Source organism: Sceloporus undulatus, chromosome 6, assembly GCF_019175285.1.
Source record: "Sceloporus undulatus isolate JIND9_A2432 ecotype Alabama chromosome 6, SceUnd_v1.1, whole genome shotgun sequence".
In the NCBI taxonomy this organism is placed as follows: domain Eukaryota; kingdom Metazoa; phylum Chordata; class Lepidosauria; order Squamata; family Phrynosomatidae; genus Sceloporus; species Sceloporus undulatus.
Genome location: NC_056527.1, coordinates 104137324 through 104161065, shown reverse-complemented (window position 1 = coordinate 104161065; position 23742 = coordinate 104137324). Strand labels below are relative to the sequence as shown.

The following is a 23742-nucleotide window of genomic DNA, read 5'->3' as shown; positions in this document are numbered from 1 at the left end:
CCAGACATTGGCTTCTGCCATGTTGGGTTTGAGCTTGTGGTGTCTGATTGCTTGCTCTTTGGTCTGTGGTTACTAGATCACAATGTCTCAACCCAGCCAAAGCTTGGAAAAGTAACTTTTGGTGGGCTACAACTCTTGAGAGTCCCCCGGGCAGTAATCTTAAAACAACGGGTTTTAAAAGCTCTGAAGTTGGCACTCTAGCTTTTAACAAAAGCCCCAAACCTTGTATTTTTCCACTGGCTTTTTGGTTTTGACATCAAGGTTTGTGATGTTTGGATGTCTGGTTAACTATCCCTTCTAGAACCATTGTATTAGGGTTTGTTTCTTGTTCTCCACAAGTGCAATGAACCAAAAAAGACTACTGATGGATTGTAGGGTTTTTTTATTTATTTACAAAATGGGAGAATTAAAAAACAGTCCCAAAATTTTTCTGAACAAAATGTCACAAGACGAGGAGATAAGCGAAACTGTATGCGTACCTCATTCCACCTACCTGCTCGCCTTGGCATGTTTTCCCTCCCCATTCTACTGTATCAAACATCCATGTAGAATATATACATAAATACACAAATACAGCAAAGGTTAAAAGTAGGTTTTTCCATCAATCGTTCTACAAGATTTGACATGCAGGACAGAACGTAAATCCATGACAATTGGTTTCCCTGGTCCTTCAATAACGTAATTATTTTGTATGGTTACCAAACTCAGCACGGGAGCAGGGCTCCAGGGAATGTAGCTCCATCCAAACCTTGAGAAAGCAGCATCAATGCATGAGTGCCCAATGCAAGCAAAGGATTTGTCCTTTCCTTTCAGATCAGTTTTAAGAGTTGCACACAAGTACAGCCAACCTGGTTGTTGGCCCCTCTGCAAGTGATATGGATGGAAAAGTCTTTTGCAGCTCTTCCTAGAGGCGCTTGAATTTCTATATAAAGAAATTCTATAAAAAGAATTTCTATACTGTGGGGAAAGTATCTTCAAGCTGTGGGAGCTATCTGGGGGTTCAGAGTGCAGGACTAGTGGTTGACCAAAATTAGGCAGCAGATTTCCAACCCTGTTAAATAAGGCTTTTGCACCATGAAATCCTATCACAGTGACTTTGAGACAGCAATACAACAAGCTAAACACTGAAGTGGGTTGTAAGCAGAACTGGGGAAAGTTGCTTTTTGTACTATAACTCCCAGTGTTGCCCAACCAACGTGGCACATGACCATGCTGGCTGGGAGATTCTGGGAGATGCAGTCCAAATGAGCCTGTTTTCCAAGCTCTGGTTGCATAAATGTCATAGAACATATGAATGCCAGGCCTGGACACACAGAACCTTTGCACCAGTGCCTTCCTGGCACTGCATTCTGGGTGGACTCAGCAAAGCACACCCAAAAGGCATTGCTCAAAAACACAGTTCAACAGCCAGGGTGTCACTACCCTTCTAATTTTGCTGCCATAGTTAACAGAACATTTCAAATTTAGATTTTAATTGCAGGTATATTTTGGTATCAAAAACCTCTAGGCTTAATACCCACACAATCCTTAGGGGATTTAAAACCAAGGCAAATTTCTTTCCCCTTTTTTAAACTAGAAAACAGAGTTAGTTTGTATGTTATCTTTTGAGGCTTGTCAGATTCTAACAGTGTGTGGGTAATTTCCTGTCAAACAGTTCGGATTATACCGAAGCAGACTCTGGGGTTGGATGTTAAGAGTTTGAACATCCAAGTAATATAAAAACACAGGAATGGCATCTTACTTTATAGATTTGTTGCACCTTTTGTAAAGGCAAATGGCAGTATGATTGTGGCTTTTGGAGATGAACTAAGATCTAAACAATCTATTTAGCTGCATGAAACTGAACACTCTTGTGGAGTACAGCACTTCCTATTTTTGTGCCAGCAATTCCTGAAGGTTTAGTTTCATTTACCAAGATAAGGGTAAGAAGGTTAGGTACGGAACCTCCCAAGGCACCATGCAAAATGCTGTTTTAAATCCCCTAAGTGGAATGGTTGCATTCGAGGGAATGATTTCCAACTTTGGGAACTGGTGAGTCTCCTTCTAGGAATAACGTGTGAGCTTGTCATAGTTGGGGCCAATGGTCCTACACAGAAACATCGATAGGGTCATGAGGCAGAGCTGTAGAAAGAGAGAGATCTTGTTAAAGGATATGATGTTGCTGTCATGTGAAAAAGGCGTGCTAGGGATCATGCGGGAAGGGATCCAAAATAAAACAGACACTATCTTCATTATTTGCAACAGACCCGAGCCCTGGAATCTAGAAAAGTTGCTAAATGTGATATCTGGCTTTTAATCTTTAAATCATCTTTCCCTAATCTGCAGTTTTGTAGTTGTTGTGCACAAAAATGACAGAACCCCTAACCATCAGCCTGAATGAGTGGGCTTAATGGGAATTGTTATCCAAAACATCTGGAAGGTGCCAGGTTGGGGAAGGCTGTTTTAAACAGATAAGGAAGAAAGGAGACACGGAAGAGATGAGAATTACACAGTAAACACCTTTTAAGGAAAGGGAGTAGTAATTCAAGGTGTAAAGATTTTCTCATTTTCTTGCTCCCCAGAAATAACCACTCTTCACTGTGAACTCCCTGTCGCATTGTAATGTTTTTAAATTCTTTATTGCTCTTTGCTGTGTGCTCACTCCGCTCAGATTCACTTCTAATTAGATCCAGGGACTAGACAGATGGCACACTTCCTCTCCTTTCCCTTTGGGGCCACCAAAGTTCTTTTCACCAAACAGCAGACAAGACAGATAGAGGCACTTTACCTGCAAGCAGGAAACAGGGTAGTGGGGGGAAAAAGGAGGTGCTGATGACAGACAGATTTGCAACAGCTAAATCCCCATTTTTGCAGAAGAGAGAAAGCTCAGCCCTCCTGCTTTGCCTGGAGTCATTACCTTGCCAGTACTCCAAGTAGAAATCCCTGTGCAGCCCAGAAGGATTTAAAAAATGGTAATTAAAAGAGAGATAGAGCAGGTATGGGAGAGTTAGTATGTGGGAACAAGGAGTCACCAGAAAGAAGAATAAGACATGCACATGCTAGATCTGCTAAGCATCATTTTTGGTAGCCTATCAGACCAAAAGAGGTTCATAGACACTCATGGTTGGCATGTGCAGAGAACCACAAGACAAGCAGCTGTGTGCATGACTGCAGCAGCCTCGGCACCATTCACAAACACATGCAAACAGCCTGCAACTGGCTTTAGAACAACTACCATAAAAAACAGGGACTGCAAACAAGCCACTCACCAGATGCTGTTGGATTACAACTGCCAGCAGCTCTGTCACCAACCCTAGACATGGTGAGGAGCAATGGGGGTTGCAGTCCAACAATGTTTGGAAGGCCACAATCAAAAAGGATAGCTGCTACTTTTTGAGAAGGAGGAAGAACAGCAGAGCCAGAATCTCTCCTGCCCAGTCTGGGTGGCCAGGAAGTATTCAAACAAGAGAAGGAATTTGAAACACTCCTCCTTTTTAAAGTTTAGATCCATGCCACTAATCCATGCTATATAGACCTTCCAAATGCAAAGGTGATTTAGCCTTCAATTGTCAGACATACAGGCTGGGTTTCCCCAAATTGTATAATTCAGGCAACACTAGGCTTCCTTAGTTAATACCCAGACCCTGACCATATGCCATGCATTCAAGTTTTCAACACTGATAGCTGACCTAGCAGTAGTGTTTGTAGTTGTTTTTCCTAAAAACCAATGGAAAGCAGCAGAGAAAAGCAGAGTCTTCCAAATTAACTGTTCCCTGGAAAAACAAGCCACAATTGATATAGTAAAGCAATCCAGATTGCAATAACAAATCCAGATTGATATAGCAAAGAGGAATCCCTCATGCCCAGGAAGACAAAATCTCCAAATATAGCCCATGCTGGCTGGGGACATGGAAATGTTAATACAACCCATCTGGGAAGCACTTGAGAACTCAAGAGAATCACACACCTACAACAAACACTGGTGCAAACACAAATGCAACCAACATAAAATGAAGCATGGAGTAATGCAACCCTCACATCATGCTGGCAGACATAAATGCATGTAAAAAGACATGCCAGAAAGCAGAATACATCCATGCAAGTAAACAAATGCATTGCTAAGTGCCACCTGCTAGAGAAGTAGAGGATCTCCTCGGAGCCACCACTGTGCAAATCCCTATGCTCTATGACACTGATCAGTAACCTGCACAGCAGCTGGAGGAACTATAAGAAAGTTTAGTATGAGGAGAGGAAACTTCAGATCCAATTTCTTTCACACATTCATACATACATACATACAATTCTGCAATCAAACAGCAGCATTTTAGGAGCCAATATTAGAGCTATACAACTGACACTGCCTGTGGATTTACTCATGATAATCTTCTGAGGGCACATTCTTTGTGTTGCAGAATTGTCATATTTGCCCTCCGATTTAATATTAAAATACCCTTGGTTATCTAGCAACTATAGCAAACAACCACTCTAACTTATACAGTCACATCTCTTTTTTTGCAAGGGATCTATTCCAGACCCCTTCACAAAAATGGAGGTTCACATATTCAAATCCCAAGCACGCACCATTCATTCCCCCTCCGTTCATTCCTTGCACATAAGTGAGGGATGTGAGTCTGAAGACCACAAGAACAGAGGGAAAACACAGAAGATAGAAGAACTGCAGGCCTAGGAAGCATCTGTTCTTCTCCTAAAAGAGCAGGGCTGGCCCTACCATTAGGTAGTGAGACAAGACACCATAAGCAGCTGGTTTGGAGTATCACATGTCTCACTTCATATGTTACTTAATTTTGTGTTGTATTTTTAGTGCCAGACGAGGAAACAGATATGTGTAGGATTTTCACTTTCCATTACAAAAAAACAAAAAATAAAAGAGAACTGGACTTGGAATCCTCAGCCACCTGGAAGCTGCATATGAAAAAGGAACTTCTGAGTTCAACTGCAGCCCCAACTGTGGTTCTGCAACTGCACCATACGCCTTGCTAGTCAAGATGTCTTACCTCAAGGAGGGCAATCCCAAGGCAGATCCCCACAATGGTGATGATATTATTGGTCAGCCAGACTTCAACGCTATTTATGCAGCCCTACAATGGAGAACAAGAGTACTGTCAGATCAAGCCTGGCATCCTGCTTCCAATAGCATGCAATCCAGTTTATGCAGGAAGCCCCCAAGCAGGGCATGACAGGACTAGCCTTCTCGATCCCAGATTCCAACCTCAAAACTCTGAGAACATGGAAACCCCATAGAATTAGTACAGCCATTAGCTACTGTTAGTCCTATCCTCCTTGTAGCCCTTTCCCCCCCCTCCCTATGGCTTTTAAAGCCACCCATGGCAAAAGCATCATGTGGCAATGAATGCCATAAACGCATTAGGCATTGTGTGAAGAGCTGCTGCTTCTGGTCTGTCCTGAATGCACTGCCAATTAATTTAACTGGTCAAACTGAGCTTCTAGAAGTGTGTGTGTACTTTCCTTTCCTGCCTCCCTCCTTCTTTCCCTCTCCCTCTCTCTGTGGAGAAAGCAACAATCTCTCTCTCCATCCATTTCCTCCTGCCCACACAGCATTTCCTAAACCTCTGTCATGCTCCCCCATCCCTTAGTCATGAAAAAATGAAAACGAAAAAAACTTAGAACTGGAAGTTCAATACAGCTGTGAGTTTTCTTCTCTTCCCTTCTCAGCCACTCACCTCCTTGTAAACTGCCCATGGTCCCAGAGCCTTGCAGAAGCCTGGGGGCTCAATGCTTGCTGTGTGGTTGGTCTCTGGAAGGCCAGACTGAGAGGTGTTGTAACAGGAACAGGGATAGAGGTCAGAGGCATTTTTGACTTTGCTGTTCTCCTTCCAGTCCCTGTAGGACATCCATCCACAACACTGGAGCTAGGATTTTTTAAAAGAGGTAATGGGTTGAACATAATGAACAGGAGCAGGTAGAGGAGGGGAGATAATGGAGTATTACACCATCTGAAAAGTGTCAGAGTTGTCCCTTGTGCAGGATCTGTTGCCTCTTGTCTTCCCACCACACAGAAAGCCACTGCAGGGAAAAGAACCAAGGTATGGCCAGGAGACCTGTGATGTTGCTGCATGGCTGTAGCTAAGTAGATTTGGGTCAGATCAGTATGTGGATGGAAGATCTCTATTTTAAGTTCCGTTGTGAAAGGCAGGAAAGTTATAAATAAAAATAATGATAATGGGTTGGATCCAGACTTCATCTTATTTAGCAGAAGGAAGGATCCAGTCCAGTTAAAGTAATTATGGTGATAGTGGGTGACTTCCAGCAGCCTGAGAATCACATTCACCCCATCCCAGAGGGCAATAATGAGGACTCCTTCAAACTCTCCCTCTCCCACACACACACATTTTGGAGACTCCAAGCAACCCCAGATGTTAAATACCATTCTCTAGGGCAACGAGTCCCAACCTTTTCTATGCCCTACATCCCAAGGGAATGCTTGGTTAATGTCTGAACTCCCCACAAAACTAATATCACATTTGAAGATGTTGAAATCTAATTTCTAACTTCAGAAGTGCAAATTGAACCACTTACAATACAGTGGGTGAAAAAACTGAACTTAAAAAAAATTAGCATTTAACTCAGTGCATAAAATGCCAATGTAGACTGAGTGATCAAATTCTAATTTATTCAGAAGAAAATTGTAAACAACTGTAAACTGTAAAGTGCTCTCCTTTTGATTAAATAAATGATTGGAGTACTATCTATGCAACACAGTCACCCGCTGTGGAGGAGACGCAAAAAAAATTGCTGATTTTTTTTTAAATGTTAATATAAATGCATGTTTCTGAGGCTTCTATAGACAATTGCCCCCCAAAGGCCCCAGCGGCAATCGGCAGCAGGACTGGGCTGGGGCCGGTCACAAGGCCTCGCCGGGCCGCATCCGGCCCGCAGGCCGCAGGTTGCCTACCCCTGCTCTAGACAAGTGTTGTTCAAATAGATGGGTTCCAACAAAGAATGAAACAGTTGTTGTCAATGGGTACAAATATGGTCCTGGCTCTTGACACAGTGAGAGGAGGGGGAACCCTACCCGTCTTCCACATCTGATAGTTCATGAAGCGATGCCCTAGAGCAAAGGTGGGCACTGGGGTCAATTTTCCTTCCTCTACCAGACTCATGAGCCACATTCATCCCAATAGTATACCCCATACTTCTATCTTTGCTGGTGTTCTTCCCAAAATGTCTGAATGTGATATTGTGTCAACTCCTTTCCTGTTGCCATTTTGAGAAGGACTCGAATGAAAATAGTGGTATTTGAGAATGCCGGGGAGAGGGGTCCTGAAAGGTTTCTGTATGAGGCTGAGGGTGTTTTAATGGATTTGGGGGGAATTCTGTGATGTTTGATAGTGAAACACCCCCCCCCCCAAGTTTTTTTTTAAGTGAGGAGCTTCGGGCAACTATTGAGGGGCTTCTGGGGCTGGACTGGATTTTGCACACCCCTGCGCTACAGGATGCTACTGGCTGTTTGGGGCAAAATAAACGTGTCATAATGCAGGTCACACTTTGCCCATCCCTGAAATAAAAAGTCTAAAATTAGGACTATCCACAAACAAGACCACACCTAGTAGGTGGTGTCTATGGGATAAGGCAAGGACTGACAATGGTATCTTTTGAGATTTTGTTGCACTACATCTCCCATAATCCTTTGCCTTTGCTATGCTGGCTAGGACTGATAGGAGCTTTAGTTCAAGAAAATCTGGAGAGCCACAAATTCTCCAGCCTTGGGGCGGATGAAAGTAAGGGGAATAATGTTTTCTTCAGGTGAGCATTTTACCTGCTTTTGCACAAAATCCCAGCTCTCATCATGATCCGAGTAAGAATCTTTTGTTCCATATGTTTCAATTATGCTATTTACATATTCTCCAACTGTTTTCCTGAGCTGAAGAAGGATGGAAAAGAAAGGTTAAAAAAAGCTCTTTCACTATTGCAAAAGTAGGCATAATTACATTCAAGTCACATGCTCTCAGCCTCAGGGGAAGGCAATGACAAACCTCCCCTGAACTAATCTTGTCAAGAAAACCCCATGATACTCCCCTTAGGGATGCCATAAATCAGAAATGACTTGAAGGCACACAGCCACAACAATTATCATGCCAAGTCCCAATTCCCCATGCTGGCATGACCACAAAGACAGGCAAACTGGCTAGCCTGAGTCTAGGACAGAGTTTGGAAAAGTTACTTTTCTGGATTACAACTCCAACAATCTCCCAGCCAAGATGGCAAATTACTATGTAGCCAGTAGCCATATGATGCTAGCTGGGGGATTTTAGGAGTTGTACTGTAGATTGAAAAAACATTAATCTCTGGTGCTGGTTGTTTCTGTGCTAACTGCTCAGTTTTAAACAAAGAAAGCCCCTGCATGTAAATTGACAGATACAGTAACTCTGCATAGCAAGCCTGCCCTGGATCCACATTGACCTCATGAACGTCCAAACAGACTTCATTGCAAGAGCAACCATTTTGCCTCTTTACAAGAGGCACCAACTCTGTCTAACACTGATTACAATAATCACAAAACCACATCTCCCCCACCCTCCCCTCAGACCTGCAGAGTGCACAGCCGGCCTTTGTGGTAATCACACAATTACATCTCCCATCCTGGAGGAGTTTAAGGTTTAAAAGGAACATGGTAGCCTCTAGAAGTTGCTGCACTGCAGCTCCCATGATCCCTCCCAAGGTCTGCTGGTTACATGTGAGTTTTACCTGTAAAAGATGAGGAGGAGTCACAATTATCCCACCCTAAATGAGATGATAGTTTGTTTGGGAGAGTTTGTCTTGCAAGGCCTCCCAACACCTTCTGGGGGCAATTTCACATGTTAGGCACACAAATGGCATTTTACCCAATCTGAGAGGAGAGAAATGTGATGAGTCTGTCCCTGCACCTACCAAAAATTGGGCTCCCCGGGGACACAAAACAGCCTTGAGGCTCCATGCAGTCCATAAACTGTAGTTTTCCTACATGGAAGTCTTAGGTACAGCTTAGGAAAGGTGCTTTTTGGGCTATAATTCCCCAGAACACCAACCAGTAAGATCGCTTGTCATATTTGTTGGGGTTGGTTTTTTAAACTGTAGGCCTAAATACGCTAAAGGCATCAGATCCCATCTGATTTTGGAAGCTATCCTGGTTAGTACTTGGATAGGAGACTGCCAATGAATACCAGGTGCTTGAGGCTATATTTCAGAGGAAGGAACTGGTAAAACCACCTCTGAGTATACCTTGCCTAAGAAAACTATATTAAATTAATGGGATTACATAAAACCACAGGCGACTTGAAGGCACATACACCCACACATATAATCTAAAGACGTCATTTTTCCATGCTCCAGACTTGGGGTGTTTTGAGACAGAGGAAGATCAAAGCCTCATCTGAGAGGACAACCAATTGTTGATTGCTTGAAGTTTTTTTTAAACATGCCCAATAAATGAACTGCATCGATATGCTGGGTGCCTGAGGAAAAAAGTTTAAAACAAATGTAAAACCTGTTTGAAGCCACAGAGGGAGAACAAAAACCTGCATTGGAGACAGGGCCAGAGGAACAAGGATGATTAGAAGCCCCATGTGCCTCCAGCCCCCAAAAATCTCACACCCATTCCTGGAGGGAGACACACCTATCTTCTTCATGACTTTGCTCCTTCCCCCCTCCCTGATTCCTCTCCCAGCCTTGAGTCACAGAGAGATCACCTGGCCTGCACAGTCTCTCCAACTCCGCATGGCTTGGTCATTCTTCCCCACCCAGTTCCCTAAGCTGGGCAGGGCAGAAACTGAGGCTTGGTCTATACCAGGGCAGGGGAAATGAGGCTCACAGGTTCCTCATAGCTGCATAAAGCTGTTTCTAAAGTCCCTGGAGATTCCTAGCACCTACTTTCTTTTCAAAATAACATTTTAAAGTAGAGAGAGACCGAGACAGAGATAATGTTTGTCCCAAATGTTCCACAAAGGATATAGGAGCAATTCCATCCCATTTTCAAGCTGGAGATTCAACTGGTGAAACTACCGTCATGTTAATTGGAGGCATTTTGGGTCCAAATTTTTTGATTAAAATTTTTCAAGGCCAAAGAGGGTGTCCGACCTTCCAAAGTCCCTCCTGCAATAACAATTCTATCCCTGCAAATGATATTTTCCTTCAGTCCCCCAATATCTAGCACTACAGAGAATAAGACACTGAAAATCATTGACACTTAAAATCCTTACATTTGCTGTGTTCACATTTCCTGTTTAACTTTGCTTTGCCTTTTTGGATGTCTCAACTACTGAAGTTTTGAAAGTTACTGCGTACTCTCCAACTGTCCTGATTTGGCAGAGACAGTCACAATTATCCCTCTACCATTCCACTTTTTCAGTTGTGTTTAAAATGTCCCAGTTTTTCTCCCCTGTTCCTTTGTGAGATATCAGAACAGATGGTTTAGTTTCACAAAACTGTGGTGGAGCGCATTTTCTGAAGACGGAACACTTTCCCCATTGTCAAGACACAAGAGTCAGAGCAAAATCTGCCCACAGGAAATGCATTAGACTAGAACTTGAAAAATTACACAACGAAACTTTCAAAAATGGTGCACAAACGCAGCAGACTGAGGGCATGGATGATGGGAGATTGGTCTAATAGATCTAAAGGGCCACATGTTCTCCTTTGGAGGAAGGTTTGCTCTCAGTCCTATCACATACCCTCCCATGGGAAGCCATGCTGGCTCCTCTCTGCTCTCCTTCTGCTGTAATGCAAAGCCCCTTTTATAAATTAACTTAAATTTATGCTAATTTAACCATCAATTTGTTGTTGTGAACAGTTTTTAATGTGTATATATGCTCCTGCACCATTTTCTTTTCTTATGTTTTAAATGCTTTTACATTCTTTTTGATTCAGAGCTATTTTGATCTGATAGTAAAAAGTAATTTTAAAAATTAAACTATTATATGTATTTATATTCCATATTAGTCATATTCTCTTGCAGTCTGTGTTGTTATTCATTTTGGGCCCCACACTGTGGGACAGGCAGGATATGAAACATAAGAAGAATAAAGATGGAACAATTTAATCTATTTTTTAAAAATCAGCTAAGGAAAAAAGACAGAATAGTTCTAGTTTAGAGTTTAGCAGAAGAACCTGCCATCGGAAAGATGTAAAATCCTGACATTCAGGGACTCAGGAGGGGGAAGAAAGTACACAAATGGTTTTATTCCTCAGGGTGAGGAGGGAAGTTTTTCCCCATGAGACACAGACACCAAGGTTACACACTTTCTCCCCTAACTTGTGTTACAAACTCACCGTGTTCTGCTGTGTATAGATCAGGATCCCAATGGTGATCTGAGCAACAAAAAGAAGCAGCAGGAAAGCGAAGTACTGTTGACAGAGAAAACAAGAGAGACCAGCAAAACTCAGCTATCAGGTTTTACAAAGCTGCTACAACTTTCATACCAAATTAACTTTTTATTTTTACTATTGCTGTTCACTGCATCTGTATGTGTCTTGATGTATATGGATGCATATAGATGGATGTATACACACACATTTCACATAAATATGTACATAAATGTGCATGTAAACACACACAAACATACAATATCTGCTGAAAAAATGCCCCAGAATGCTTCCAAAGGGAAATAAAATTGTATCATTTAGACATCTAGAAATAAACAGCAGAAGAAAATGAGAGAGACTGTTTAAAAAGAAGTTCGAGATTTTTCTGAGGTTCATTTAAAATAGCTCCCAAAAATAAGAAACCTTTCAGGTTTCCCACATCTCTTCAATCTAGATGTTGCAAACTCTGTAATAGCCCTTTTTTACTTTAAAGGCAGGCAGCTGTTGTCTTCCAGACGTTTTGACTTATAATTCCTTCCTACTTAGAAAGCTCCAGAAACCTGGCTCCCCGTATCTCCCCAGATGATACTTACAAATCCCAGCATGCACTTGACTTCCTTGAGGGAGCCTAGGCATCCAAGGAAACCCATCAACATTGTGAGGATGCCAACGCCACAGAAAATATAGGACCAGACCTTTAGGGCATAATATGATGATCCTGTGGAAAGAAAAGCAGACAAGTCAATCCAGACCAACCTGAAAGAGAACCCAAGATGGAAAAGGCTTGTTCTTGTGTGCCTTCAAATCATACATGGGACTTTCTGGGGCTGAGAGTGTGTGACTGACCTAGTGGGTTTCTATGGCCGAGCAGGGAATCAAACCCTGGTCTCCAGAATCACAGTCCAACATTCAAACCACTACACCATACTGGCAAAGGTAGTGGAGATTGTTTCAAAGATATTCCTCTTTTTTCCAGAACTTGGAAAAGCTAATTTCTTGACTATAACACCCAAATAGCAAGCCCATGCCAGGAAATTCCAGAAATTGCAGTCAAAAAAAAGTTTTTTCAGATCCTTTTCAAAGTACTTGAAATTTTCTGCAAGAATTGTCATGTTCTTTCAGTTCTTAAAATTAGAAGATGAAGGATCTGACACGGACCACAGAATGGGAAGTGAAAAATATGACAGATGTTTTGAAGGCTCATTTTTGGTTCCCCCAATTCTCTCCCAGTGGGCTAAGAGGGTGAGGGGCTAGTACTGTTTAGGTCTTTAGGTGCAGTATTGTTTGGGAATATTAGCAAATCTAGGAAAAGATGAAAAGAAAAGTACAGTGTGCCAGTCCCATCCGATGGCAAGCCCTGGATGTTAAAATGGTGGGTGCATCCGTGGCACTTGCTCAGTGCCACGTGTAAGAGCACACAGCCATTGAAGCAAATGGGACTTGAGGTCCTGAGGTTTTTCCCTTACGTGGGGGAAGGGGTTTCCAGAATGGATCCACCACATATGCTAAGGGTGCACTGTATGTTTGATGGGACTGAGAATCCTCTATACTCACCAAGAACAGAAGCAAAATTATTTCGGTCAAAAAGGATCCATAAGCCAAAGCTGAAGAGAAGACTTCCGAGCATCTGGAGAGGATGGAGGAGAGGAAGGAGAAAATGTTTTAACATAACAAATGTATGCTACAAGACATTGCTTCAACTTTTTTTTCATTTTTCTGTCATCTTTTCATTTATGTTATTAACCACCCTGTGGATGAGACATACCCAGGACTCCCTGTTCTCCACTGCTCTGCTTAGGTCCTGCAAATTCATACCTGTGGTCTCTTTAACAGAGTCCTTCCTTCCATCATGTGGATTTCCTCTCTTTCTACTTCCTTCCACCTTTCCTAGCATTATTGTTTTTTCCAATGAGTCATGGCTTCCCATGATGTCACCAAAGTACGACAGCCTCAGTTTAATCATCTTGGCTTCCAGGGAGATTTCTGGCTTGATCTGTTTTAGGACTCATTTATTTGCCTTTTTGGCTATCCCCAGAGTGCTTAGCACTCTTTTCCATCACCACATCTCAAATAAATTGATTTTCTTCCTATCTGCTTTTCTTAACTGTCCAGCTCTGGCACCCATGCATGGTTACAGGGAATACAATGGCTTGTATGATTCTAACTTTTGTGCTCAGTGGTATATCTTTACATTTTAGGATCTTTTCTAGTTCTTTCATAGCTGCCTTTTTCATATCCTCCCACAAATGGGGAACTCTAGGAGCACATGAGGATCATACCCATGGATCCATTTAGCCTGGCCTCTGGCCTGCGCCATGCCAAATACTCACAAAAAAGAAGAGGTTGAAGATGAAGAGGAAGTACTTTATGACGCTGAGACATCCTTTGTGGGACATGGTGGCTTCCTGTAAGGAGAAGACAGAGAAGAGGGTTGCTGTAGAGAAACAGAAAATGCAAATTCTATTCAGTCTAGTTTAGCTGGGGCCCATTCTCATCCTGATCTCATTGTAGTCCAACTCATTCCTATGTGATTTTCTTTTTTAAAATGCCTCCTAAAAAGATGGGGCCTGGGTCTTTATTGTTACACAGAAAACCTCTGGCATGAGGTCACAATCATGGCCCACACAGTTGCTTGGGAAACAAAGTCTCTCATCTTTGGAGCTAGTTTCATTCCAGCACTTGAAATACAGCCTATGCCATTTGGTCTTTCTTGGAGGTATCCCATTCAAGTGCTACCTAGGGCTGGCCACGCTTAGCATACAAGATCAGACAGGATCTGGTGCCTGTATGGTATTTAGGCACTCCAAAGTAGCTTTTAAATGCATAACCAGCCACTGTAGCCATGCCTTCAAAAGCAACTCAAGCTACATAGCAGCATGTTGTTTGTTGTTGTTTGCCTTCAAGTTGCTTCCAACTTATGGCAACCCTAAGGTGAACCTATCATGGGGTTTTCTTGGCAATTTTATTCAGAGGGAGTTTACTGTTGCCATCCTCTGAGGCTGAGAGAGTGTGACTTGCCCAAGTTCATCCAGTGGGTTTACATTGCTGAGCCAGGACTCAAACCCTGGCCTCCAGAGCCCTAATCTAACACTCAAACCATGCATTATCTTTATTACTATGTTGTGGAAAGCATCATTTGTTAGTCCAAGGCTGCTTTTCCCTCTGATCATTTGGTGATCATTCATTACACACACCCCTCCTCCACAAAACCACAGTCTCTATCTGACTGCAAGAATCAAGGCATGGAATCTATAGAAGCCTGTCATCTGTGCCTGTTGCCTCCTCCAAGACCTACAGTTAGTGCATGTATATGTTAAATTTATACCTCCTACATAACATGGCTCTCCTCCTCCTTCCAATGGTATTCTCACAACAACCCTGCAAGTCAGGTCAGGCTGAGTGAGAGCAACTGGCCCCAAATCACCCAACGAATTACGTGGCTCAAGAAGGATTTGAAGCTGAATTTTCCAAGGAGTTTATCAAACAAGGGAAACTGGAAGTATAATCCAGTGGCAATCCGAACGCAATCATGGGGTTTAATGTTATTGCGTGATAGACTACCACATGCAAATTCGGGCAATGGCATGCTATTTTCAGGCAATGCAAAGCCAGTCCAAACGTAATTCGCATTCACGTAAATTCGCTGAACTAGCGAATTCGCGTGAATGCATTCTGGCCCCACTTTCTTTTCATTTGAAATTAAGAGAAATTCCTCACGTGTCATAAAGTCTCAGGTCTCAGTACCCCAAACACCACACCAATTCTTTTACCAGTTCTGGCCAAAGGCTCAAAGCAAAGGTACCCAATATTAAGAACTATCCTGGTGTTTATTTAAATTTGTGGTAGACCATAGGGCTAGAGATAGGGGTCCTTTCACAAGTCTCTCATGTCACTGATTAATGAATTTTGCAAGAGGTCTGTTGGTTCTCAAGCTTTAGTCAGTCATGTATTTTGGACTTCAGCACCCAAAATCCCTGGCCATTAGCCAAACTGGCTGGGGCCTGTAAACTGAAATTCAAAACACTTGTAGGACCAAAGTCTGGGAAACCCAGCTCTAGTGGGTGCATCATATTCCACTTGTGACCCTGCTATGTTTTTCCACCACATCTCTCTTGTTTTCTTTCCACAAAATAAATAAATAAATAAATAAAGGATTGGAATATGACATATACTTTAAAAACTTAAGAAGGACCACGTTTGCTCAGATCAGAGGCCTATCTAGTCTAGCAAACTTTTGCATACAAAAGGGCAGCTTGTTGCCTATGGGAATCTGACTGGCAGGCCACAAATCCAACTGTTCCTTTATCTCACATTTTCAGTGACTGAGATGCAGAGGCCTGCCACTGCTGATAGCAGAGATGACTTACAGCCACCCTGATTAGTAGCCATTGATAAGCCCAAACCTCCATGAATTTATCCAGCCTCCTTTCAAAGCTTTCCAAATTGGCAGCCATCACTCATCTGAATTCCAGTTTTAACTCTGCACTCTGTAAAAAGAGGTGTTTCCTTTTGCACCACCCTGAGACATATGGTCCCCCAAAAGTAACTTTCCCAAGCCCTCCTCTCCTACTACGTCACCAGTTTCTACATTCACAAAGATGTTTCAAAGCTGAGCCTTGGCAACAAGACAAGCTGACATGATGTCTAAAGAGAGCAGAAGAGGAAGCGGTAAGCGGTGAGTTTCAAAGTTGCCATGCATCACGGATTCTCAGAAAGACAGGCTCACTTCCTGGGGTCTTCGTGTAATTGATTTTAATCGTATTTTTCATGCAGCTTCACAAACTGCCATCTTGCCCAACAGACACTAAGCACCAACTCCCCGGCAGCTACTGATCTCCTATTTGATTGCTTGCGATAAAACAATATTTCTCATGCATTCATAACAGACTGCTTTGTACAATTATGTGGTTATTCTCCATCACCATCATATTTCTTTACAAACAAATATATACTCTCAATATTAGATAATACAGTGGGCCCTTCATATCCACTGAGGTTTGGTTCCAGAACCCACCGAGGATAACAAAATCTGTGGATGATCAAGTCCCAAAAAACACTGTGGCATAGTAAAATGGTGTCCCTTATATAAAATAGCAAATAGCTTTTTGGAATATTTTTAAACTGTGGATGGTTGATAAAGAAGCCATAGATATGCAGGGCTGAGTGTATGTGCAAACCTCACCTCTCTCCACACTTTCATTGATACAATTATTTCTACATACATTTACTTTATGCAGACATTACAGAAACATTCAGCACTATCTAGGTTTGTCCATACAGCTTTTTCATGTCTGCGGTTGGTGGTGTTTTCTTTTTGTTTGTTTTTTGGTTTATTCACGCCCTAATTCAGACAAGACATTTGGAGCTAGGCTCATCTTCATGCATACAAAAAAGGGTGTGCAATCTCTACCACTTATGTAACCCTCTCCATGACACATTTATATGCATGAGAACTTCTCGGGTTGCACAATGGCTTCTCGGATTGTGCATACAAGTGTGGTCTCTGACATGCATATTCACAACCGATACTTGGCCCTTTGTAGTGCTAATACACACCAGCTTTCATCCACACAGACATGCACACTGGGCATTTTTACCTACTTGTTTCAAATATTTCCATACTGCCTTTTGAGGCAAAGCCTCCCTAGCCTTTGAATTTTCTGTGCAGCAGTCATGCACATATTTAGACAAAGTCTGAAAAATGTTTTTTCAGGAGGGACAAAGACTCCCAGTATCCCCTACCCAGCATCACCAGGGGCTATACTGTCTGCAGGGCTGTGGAAGTTATCCTCCCAAAGAGTAACTTTCCCAAATTCTGTTTAGCTTCCCTGAAGATGCAGTTATGGATAAAAAGGTTATGCACACAGAGACAGATTAACACACTTAGGATCCCTTGTATTCTCATATTGTGCCAATGTTTCCCATCTCTCCCCATACTCAAACCCAGACCACTTCTGACCCCCCTACACTCCACATATCCTCCAGCTTCCAAAACTCTCAGTGTGCCAGTTTCATTCGCAAAACAGATCCATAATCAAACTCATCTTACATCAGGCTGCACCCAAAACACCCCATACCTACACCCCATTATTCTCTTCTCCAGTATCTACAAGGGAACTTATTCAGCCCAAGAGGACATGGGTATTCATCTGTGGGGCACATTAATGGGGTAGACCAGGCTGGAAGTCTGTTAATAGCTATGGGGTCCCTACACACAGTCAGTGCAGCATAGTGGTTTGAATGTTGGACTGTGACTCTGGAAACCAGGGTTCGATTCACCGCTCAGCCATGAACACCCACTAGGTAACTCTGGCCAAGTCACACTCTCTCAGCCTCAGAGGAAGACCATGGCAAACCCCCTCTGAGCAAATCTTGCCAAGAAAACCCCATGATCAGTTTGCCTTAGGGTCACCATACGTCAAGAACAACTTGAAGGCACACAATAACAACACACATCCCACTAACCTTTTCTCATCACATACTTCCAGCCACATCCTACCCCATTCATGTGCCCCACTGATGAATATTCATGTCCTCTTGGGAATGGGTGACCAGACCTCCTTTTATTCCAAGACATCTCCAACATTTCAACCTTCTGTCCAGGAGGAATTCCAAAATCTCCTCCATTTTGAGCATGACTAAGAGGCAGTAATTTATATTTCTATGATTGATTTGAGCTTTTCTTTGGGAAATGTCCTCCATTTTTCTTCAATGCCCTACATTTTGAAGTGCCTTGTCCTTTTTTTTAAAAAAATTAAGAATAAATTAAACAATAAAAATTATAAATAAACAACTCTTCATTGAGTTTGTCAATGCATGTCAATGGCAAAAGCCTGTTTAAACTCCTTACAATGATGGGTGTCTTCTTAACTGGTGCCTTGTCCCCCTTTGAGGTCAGGACATCTGGTCACCTTGCTCTTGAGCCAAATTCTCTTGGGGATCCTGGAGATGGGCATTTGGAAAATCTGGGGTAGGGAACCAAGAGTTGTTCCCCCAATCCTTCCCACTCCAGATTGCTCAGACAAGATCACTCCAACTCATCCCCATTCTGTATAACCTTCTGCACTCCAGCCTTTTCCTTAGTATCAGATATGAATGGCTTACCTTAAGATGCTCAGTTTCCAGAGATCCCTTTTTCCTCTCTCTCTGTTCTTTTGCTGGAGCTACTCTTCCGATGCAATTCACCCCCAAGTACTGTACTCTCTCTTCTCTTTCCACTCCCTCCTTCTTTTTCTTTTGAAAGTACAAAGTTTCCAAACTTCACTGCAAAGAGCCCACCTCCTTCATGGGCCTTTCTCATTCCTGATTGGTCTCTGGGAAGAAAAAGAAGAAGAAGAAAAGGAGGCGGTGCGCATATATTAATAATTAATAGATGCCAAAGTTCCACCCACTGCTTAGAGTTTCCAGCCAAGCTTTCCAAGGCTGGGGTTTTCTTTGCTCATTAAGGTGGAACCATTTCTTTAGGGTATTTTGGGGGGCACATGACATTCCTTTTCAGCACCCTCAGCACCCAGGAAGGGATCACCTCCTTTTTAAAAACTAGGTTTACACAAAACTAGGGCCTCATTCCCACTACCTTTTAAACCAGATCGCAAATCGGTTTAAATGACCCTGGTTCGCACTTGAACTGAACCGTTGAAGTGATTCGGACGGGCGGGGGGGGGGGGGCATGTGCTAGACCCATTTAATCCACGTCTTTTTGATGCTGTTTTTTTCTGCGTCTTTTTGGATAAATCGATTTCGTGCAAATGTGAACCAGATGCGGATCGGAATTGATTTAAATTTGCCCTTTGGCCGGCTGGAGCGGGTCAATTTTGAATCAATTCATTCATGAATGTAAACCACAAGTGGGTTATTTTATTTTATTTTGCAGTAAGAAAATGTGATTGGGGCAAATGTAGTGTGAACCACGCTCCGCTGCCAAACCAATCCATCAATTCGGATCACAAAGCAATTTATTTGTAAGTGGGAATGCGGCCTAGGAATGGGTCCCCCCCCCCTTTTCTTCTTTTTCTTTTTGCAAGCATACCATCATCAGAAGCAGGAGGTGTAAAAGCAAGAGGAAAAATTAATAACAGTCTTAAGCAGTGATTCCCAAACTTTGGTTCTCCATGTGTTTTGGACTTCAACTCCTAGAAGCCCCAGCCAGCTTGGCTAACAGGAATTCTGGGATAAAAAAATCTGGAGGATCAAAGTTTGGGAACTACTGTAAGATATGCAGAGGATATCATATTACTAGCAGAAAACTTCACAGGAGTTTATCACACAGGACAAATACCATGCAGAAACTAAATTTAAACTGAAAACAACCCACATGTGTGGGTGGTTTTTCAGATGACGTTTGGGGTTAACTTGCACAGAAAGTTGGGGGGAAAACCGCGTTTGCAGGATGTTTTTCAGACAATGTTGGTGTGAAAGAGAAATGACACAAAAATAACCCAAACGCGAAGTTGTAAAAACCAGCTCCTTTTTACTTTCACTAAATTCCAAAAGTATAAAGGAGCTTTCCGTTGGGATTATTTTTGCATTGTTTCTGTTTCACGCCAAAGTATCTGACAAAGAACACCTGAATTTTAAAATCCCGTTTCTGCATGAGATTTTACCAATTTGCCCTCCATGTGATAAACTCCTACTGAAGAAGGTCAAAGAAGAAAGTGCAAAGGCAGGTTTACTGCTAAACATAATGAAAGCAAAAATAATGACCACAGAAGCTGTTGATGATTCCCAGCCTTGCCTTAAAGATTAACACAGGTTGTAGCTATGCTGCAGAAATCATGCACTTTAATTAGGATGGAGCCATGGCAGTTAGAGTGATGTTAAACTGCCATGGATCCATCCTAATTAATCCTGGGATTTGTAATTTTGTAAGGCAGGAGGCACCAGCACTCTTCAGCAGAGAAGGCTAATGGCCCTGTAAAACCACAAATCCCAGGATTCCATAGGATGGAGTTACAGCACTTAAAGTGGCATCAAATTGCATTATTTCTGCACTGTAAATACACTATAGACACAGAGCCAGCATGGTGTAGTGGTTTGAGTGTTGGACTATAAATGGAGATCAGGATTTTATTCCCTACTACAGCATAAAAACCCACTGGGTGACCTTGGGCAAGTCACACTCTCTCAGCCTCAGAGTATGGCAATGGCAAACCTCCTCTGAAGAAACTTGCCAAAAAAAACGCTGTGATAGGTTCACCTTAGGGTTGCCATAAGTCAAAAATGACTTGGAGGCACACAACAACAGCAACAGATACATCCACAGTTACTGCAGCATAGTTCCTGACTGACCAGGTCTCCCCTCCCTGGAAATAGTTACCAGGAGTAATAAGTGACTCTTGAACTCCATGTGAATAACCTCTGACTCAGCTTGTGTTAAGGACAGTGTGTCATCTGCTTAGTTGTTGCCATCAACACATTAACAAAGTACAGTATGTGATTGTTGTTAACCACAATTAGTTTTCCAGCTCTTTTGCAGAATGGAACATCTTAGATCATGACAAACTTTTTACAAAAATACATTTGTTGACTCATGCGCTGACAGAAACACCCCCAATTGGGTAGACTATGGGTACGAACAGACAGTTCAAAATAAAACTGCTTTGGGTCACTTTGGAGGCATACTGTTTAAATGACACATGCATCTTAAGAGGCTAGAAGCTGTGCCAAAGCGGTTCTCCAGTCCTTAGGACTGGACCATGGCTTTGCCACATCTTCTGGCCTCTTAGGACGCATGCAGCATTTAAACAGCATGAATGATGATGTATTAATAATAAAATTAGATATGTAGTAAGTGATCTTACACCAACTTAATGAGGAAGTGTGTAATTGGGAGAGAATTGTTCAAGAGTGAATGTAGCTGGTTATTGGGGAAATGGAGAAAGAATCTAAGAGTAATATCAGTTTTGATGAGCAATCTGGAGGGAAGCAATGGGATGAGAAGTTTTGGAGGGAATGAAATGGAAGCTGCAATGCAGTTCTACTTTGAGCATATAATTTATATATACAGAATTGTTTTCATATTCCTCCTTGCCCTCAAACATAAGTCTAAAGCTACAAATATCTACAATTAGTAGAAGCAGTTACTAAAATACAACTTAAAAAAACAACAATAATATGAGCAGGAGCAAGGACAAATTAAATAGTTGTTTATTCCAGAAAAACTTGTACAAACGGATGTGTTTTTCACTGGCACCTAAAAGACAGAACTGTGGGGGTCCTTGAATTTCTTAAGGAAGGGAGTTATACAAACAAGGAGCAACCACCAAGAAAGTCCTGCTGTATGTGATGGTCCTCCCATCTACACAGCTCAGGGGTATCACCCACACAGTTTCCTCATCTGATCTTAAATCCCATGTGGATTGGCACTGGATTAGGAAGCATTTAATTATGTTTTTTAAAATAAATTCTAACTATTATTAGGAGGAAATAATTAATATGATGAAATAATTAACATAGACCCAGTACACACCACCAGGAAGCGGTGTCCTGGTGGCGATAGTAGGGCTCGGGACCGTGTGGGCGGTGGCCTAATGGCATCCTCCCATCCACACAGGGACCGCCATCTTTACATAACAGACACACAGTGTCCACACGTCGCTGCGCATCGCTGCACGTCATGAGTGCGCCAGTGGCACACTCACGATGTAAGCCGGGCACCGCAAAAAGAACCTGAAAGAACTGGGTTCTTTTTACTCCAGAGGGACATCACACGGTTTGGTGGCTGTGGCATCCGTCTGGAGTTAAAACAGGCATCTGCAGACTGCCATTTTCAGGCGTTCTGTACCACACCATAATTAATATTCAGCCAATTCATGCCAAGCTCTGGGAAAAGTTCAGGATGTCCTGTTTTCTATTCAAAACCCATATGGTGAAATTAGAATTTTAACCCTCCTTCCTTTCCAATAAATACAGTCAGCCCCTCTATCCTCTGATTTTTTTATCCACTGATTCAACCATCCACAGCTTGAAAATATTAAAAAATAATATAAAATCCAAAAGCAAACCTTGTTTTTGCCTTTTTATGTAAAGGGCACATTTCATTATGCCACTGTATTTGATTGGGACTTGAGCATCCACGGATTTTGGTATTCATGGGGGGTCCTAGAACCAAGCCTCAGCAGATACCAAAAGCCCACTGTATAATTTTTTTAGCCACACACAGGACCATAAAAAGCATGGATTGGGGGAGGAGGGAACTTTCAGTAATTCATGGTGGTTCCAGGGAAGAGGATGAGAAATAACCGGGCCAGCCCTACCAGTTGGCAAAGATGGCAGGTGCTAGGTGGTACCAAGTGCTACCAAGCAACATCAAGGAAGTAGGGGCCAATCTGCATGTGTCACATATCCCATCCTGTGCCTGCTAAACTAGCCTGCAGTTCTGCCAGAAGTGCTCAAGCAAAATTCACTTAGCTTCTGTGGTGTGTGTGTATGTGTGACATTTTGTCCTTTCCAATGGGCAGCAGAATCTCTTTGTTCAGGCTACAGAGAGAGAGAGAGAGAGAGGAGAGCGTGACACTGACTAAGAGAAATATTTCTATTTCATATGCTCCAGAGTTATCCTTCTCTGAGCAACTGGCAACTCAGCACCTTCTTTCTTTCAAGGAGAGCTGCCCAGGCTTTATGTGGGTTTCTTATCCTGTCTTATACAAAAACGTATCTACTGTAGCTATATTGGTCTGGATGTGTGTGCAATGAGGTTGTGGGGGGGAGGGAGGAGATACAGTGGTAGGATGTGGCACTCCATCCCTGCTCAGACAATGGCCTTTTATTAGCACCAACTGAAATGCCACAAAAATGTGCAAGTTTCCAAGTTCTTCAGCGCTCCTAATTGGGCTGCATGGCTATGCTGTTTCCTTATTTTGTGTACCACCTTAAGGAACAGCCTTCTCCCTTATAGACTCATTCAGTCCTTTGGGTCAGCTGGAAAGGCCTTGTAATGCCCCACATATGTAGGTCTATTCCACAGCCATTTATTTGCAAAGCATTTCTTTAGCATGGTGGCATCCCATCCCTGGAACATATTTGCTCTAATACACAACAGGCACCAATTCTTTTTTTCTTTTTTGGCACATGTTGAAACTATTTTGCAAGCCTTCTGTTTTATGAACAATAGAAGTATTGTATATTCTCTCTCTCTCTCTCTCTCTCTCTGTCTCTCAATATTATATGTTTTATTATTCAAGTATAAAGATATATTCAGTGTGGTGTCGTGGTTTGAGTGTTAGACTAGGTCTCTGGAGACCAGGGTTCAATTCCCACCTGGCTATGAAACCCACTGGGTGACCCTGGGCAAGTCACACTCTCTCAGACTCAGGGGAAGGCTTCTGAACAAGTCTTACCAAGAAAATACCATTATATGTTTGACTTAGGGTCGCCATAAGTCAGAAACAACTTGAAGGCACACAATACATACCAAAGCCAGAATAATTCATGCCATAGTATTTC

General features: G+C 42.5%; 1 protein-coding gene across 2 annotated transcripts; it reads right to left on the bottom strand.

Moving 5' to 3' along the window:
- Positions 1 to 359: 359 nt before the first annotated feature.
- CD37 (CD37 molecule) lies at positions 360 to 18553 on the bottom strand. Of its 2 annotated transcripts, none has more exons than XM_042474625.1 (9): positions 18403 to 18553; positions 13629 to 13703; positions 12853 to 12925; positions 11892 to 12016; positions 11266 to 11340; positions 7778 to 7882; positions 5682 to 5870; positions 4995 to 5078; positions 360 to 2121 (listed from the first exon to the last, which is right to left on the bottom strand). In XM_042474625.1, the coding sequence occupies exons 2-9, from the start codon at positions 13692 to 13694 to the stop codon at positions 2044 to 2046; spliced, it is 795 nt and encodes a 264-aa protein (XP_042330559.1). In that variant the 5' UTR covers positions 13695 to 13703; positions 18403 to 18553; the 3' UTR covers positions 360 to 2043. The 2 variants fall into 2 exon arrangements, with proteins under 2 accessions (XP_042330559.1, XP_042330560.1); XM_042474626.1 differs by having other exon boundaries at positions 13629 to 13732; positions 18403 to 18542.
- Positions 18554 to 23742: the final 5189 nt, after the last annotated feature.

Coding starts and splice junctions, on each gene's coding strand:
- CD37 (XM_042474625.1), bottom strand. CDS start 13,694: ATGTCCCACAAAGGATGTCTCAGCGTCATAAAGTACTTCCTCTTCATC. Junction 11,341..11,891: donor TCAAGTGCATGCTGGGATTT/GTAAGTATCATC, acceptor CTCTGTCAACAG/TACTTCGCTTTCCTGCTGCT. Junction 5,871..7,777: donor GGGATTTTGTGCAAAAGCAG/GTAAAATGCTCA, acceptor AAAAAATCCTAG/CTCCAGTGTTGTGGATGGAT.